We start from the raw sequence: 2,276 nt of genomic DNA on the forward strand, positions 1-2,276 counted from the left end.
TAATGCATCTCATGGAGAAAAAGAAGAGAAGTAGGTCTTACCGATAGAGATTAACTTTCTCAAGCAATGCAGCACTACCCCGGCCTTTGATCAGCTCGAGGTGCACTGCTTTTTTTATTTTCTGTATACTCCAGCGACCGGCCTTGCTATATACTACCAGCTTATGTTAACTGACAGCATCCTCGCAAAAAAAAAAAAAAAACCCTACTGACAGCAGGCACTCGTACTAAGATACGTACCCCAGCTCATTTACGCAGCACCCGTACCTACGCATACTCCTCGCTTCATTTCCACGAGAGAAATACTACCACTAGCTCTGTAATGTGTTTCCTTTGCCTGGATAGCTACGTAGCATGGTGTCAGGGTTCCTGTTGGCTGGGCGTGTCGAGACCTGGCGGGCGTGTTCTGGCGCGTGTGTGCGCGGAGACTCGGTCGAGTGGTTCGGGACTGCGTGTTTGCGTTCGGGCCGTGTCGCGTGCGTGAGCCGGCCTGTGGCCGTGCGCCTGGAAGGTTTATAAGCTCGGTGCTGTAATGATTGAAGGCAGCTCAGACTTGAACACCGTTCCCTAACAATAGGATGCTTCCTTCCCACGTCTTCTTCTTGCTGTCTCCCTCTCGCTCGCGTCGTACCTGATCTCGCCAGCGATCTCGGTTGACGGGAACTTCACATATGGTTGGCTAGCTAAAACTGTTTGCTAATATCTCTTTCTAACTTAATGAAAAGGCAGCTCTTCTGCCATGCATCATATTTCCGTCAAAAATACTACCAGCCACAATGTTCATGCATCTGAGAAATTAACCCTTTACTCTCAACATCCAATTTCTCAATCCAATTAATACATTAAATCCCCAACCACAGGAAAGAGAAGGAGAGAGCATCAGGAATTCAGAAGAGAGGGTGGTAGGGAGGGGGGAAGCAACAGAGGTTTAAATGCTGCTGTTCATGACAATAAAGAAAATCATCGCCTCCTCCACCTCAACGCATCAGCAGCGGCATCGCCCTCATTATATAACGAAACGGGTGTTGCACCACCGCACCACAAATACCCAGGCACGGGAGCTGGATTCCAGTCCAGCAGCACCACCAGTACATGCGTGCGAGTGGCCGCCGCGCCTCCTAGTTTCCAGCTCTACTCCACACGAGCTAGCTAGTTAGCAAGTATTGTGCGGTGGTGACCAGGCCAACTGCTGAGCAGGGAGTTTGGAAGATGAGCAGGAACAATGGCAAGGTGTCCAAGCTGCAGGAGCTGCGGCTGAGCCTGTCACGCTCGCGCGGGGGCGGGGGCCCGTCGATGACACCGGGCGGCGGCTCGCCGAGGAGGCTCTCCTCGTCGTCCTCGTCGATCGCGTCGCCGCCCAGCTCGTGCGTGTCGTCGGAGGGGAGCCCGGAGGCGGGCGTCGTCGTCGGCGCGCCATCCATGATCCTGGCGGGGTGCCCCCGGTGCATGATGTACGTGATGCTGTCGCGGGAGGACCCCCGATGCCCCAAGTGCCACAGCACCGTCCTCCTCGACTTCAACGACGCCGCCGACCCGCGCCACGCCGGCGCCGGCGGCAAGAGCAAGGGCAGGCGCGGCTGACCCACCACCTGACTGTCCCGCCGGCTAGCCGGAGCAGTGCGTGACATGCGCCATGGGTAGCTACTGCCAGTATCTATCAGTCCATTACGTACGTGCGTGTTCTTGTGTTCATGTTGGAGTTGATCAAGAAGGAATTATTGCGTAGACCCGTTCTTCCATGGACCAGCTAGGGGAAGCAAGCTGCAGCCGGTGCATGCAGGGTATGTGTGTGTCGGACATTGGGGCGCCAATGGAACGGGTCTAGGTAATAATTTCGCGTTCGTCCTCTCTCTCTTTCTATGCGTGTGTGACCTGCAGGTGCAGACGTGATGTAGCGTGTGTTTCATGTGTGTGTTGTGGTGAAAATGATGTGGTCTGTACGAGGCCAGTACTGCTAAGGATTAAGATTTTGTCTCGGAGAATTTATACACCGTAATGCTCTTGTCCGGTAGGGTCCTTAGGGTGAAGGGACGGTACCTCACCCGAGTGCACTAGTATCTGAAAAAAATTTAGAGTGCACTAGTATCTAAATATATATACCATCTACACCTAAATATTTAAAATGTGCACTCGAGACTTTAGAGCTCAGTCTTACGCGGCGTAAATACGCTCGCTGCAGCTAGCGGCGCACGAAAGTAAAGCGGTGGGTGACTGCAGTGCAGATCGAGTGCAGACGCATTTCATCGTCGACATTCATATATAGAGACGGACGTGATT

At 53.3% G+C, this 2,276-nt stretch overlaps 1 protein-coding gene across 1 annotated transcript; it reads left to right on the forward strand.

Moving 5' to 3' along the window:
• Nucleotides 1-551: 551 nt before the first annotated feature.
• LOC133929814 (protein GL2-INTERACTING REPRESSOR 1-like) lies at nt 552-1,973 on the forward strand. The gene is made up of 2 exons (XM_062376581.1): nt 552-673; nt 860-1,973. The coding sequence occupies exon 2, from the start codon at nt 1,209-1,211 to the stop codon at nt 1,578-1,580; it is 372 nt and encodes a 123-aa protein (XP_062232565.1). The 5' UTR covers nt 552-673; nt 860-1,208; the 3' UTR covers nt 1,581-1,973.
• Nucleotides 1,974-2,276: the final 303 nt, after the last annotated feature.

Source organism: Phragmites australis, chromosome 9, assembly GCF_958298935.1.
Source record: "Phragmites australis chromosome 9, lpPhrAust1.1, whole genome shotgun sequence".
NCBI lineage: Eukaryota > Viridiplantae > Streptophyta > Magnoliopsida > Poales > Poaceae > Phragmites > Phragmites australis.

What these genes read in the sequence shown, in the direction of transcription:
- LOC133929814 (XM_062376581.1), top strand. Translation starts at nt 1,209, where the DNA reads ATGAGCAGGAACAATGGCAAGGTGTCCAAGCTGCAGGAGCTGCGGCTG.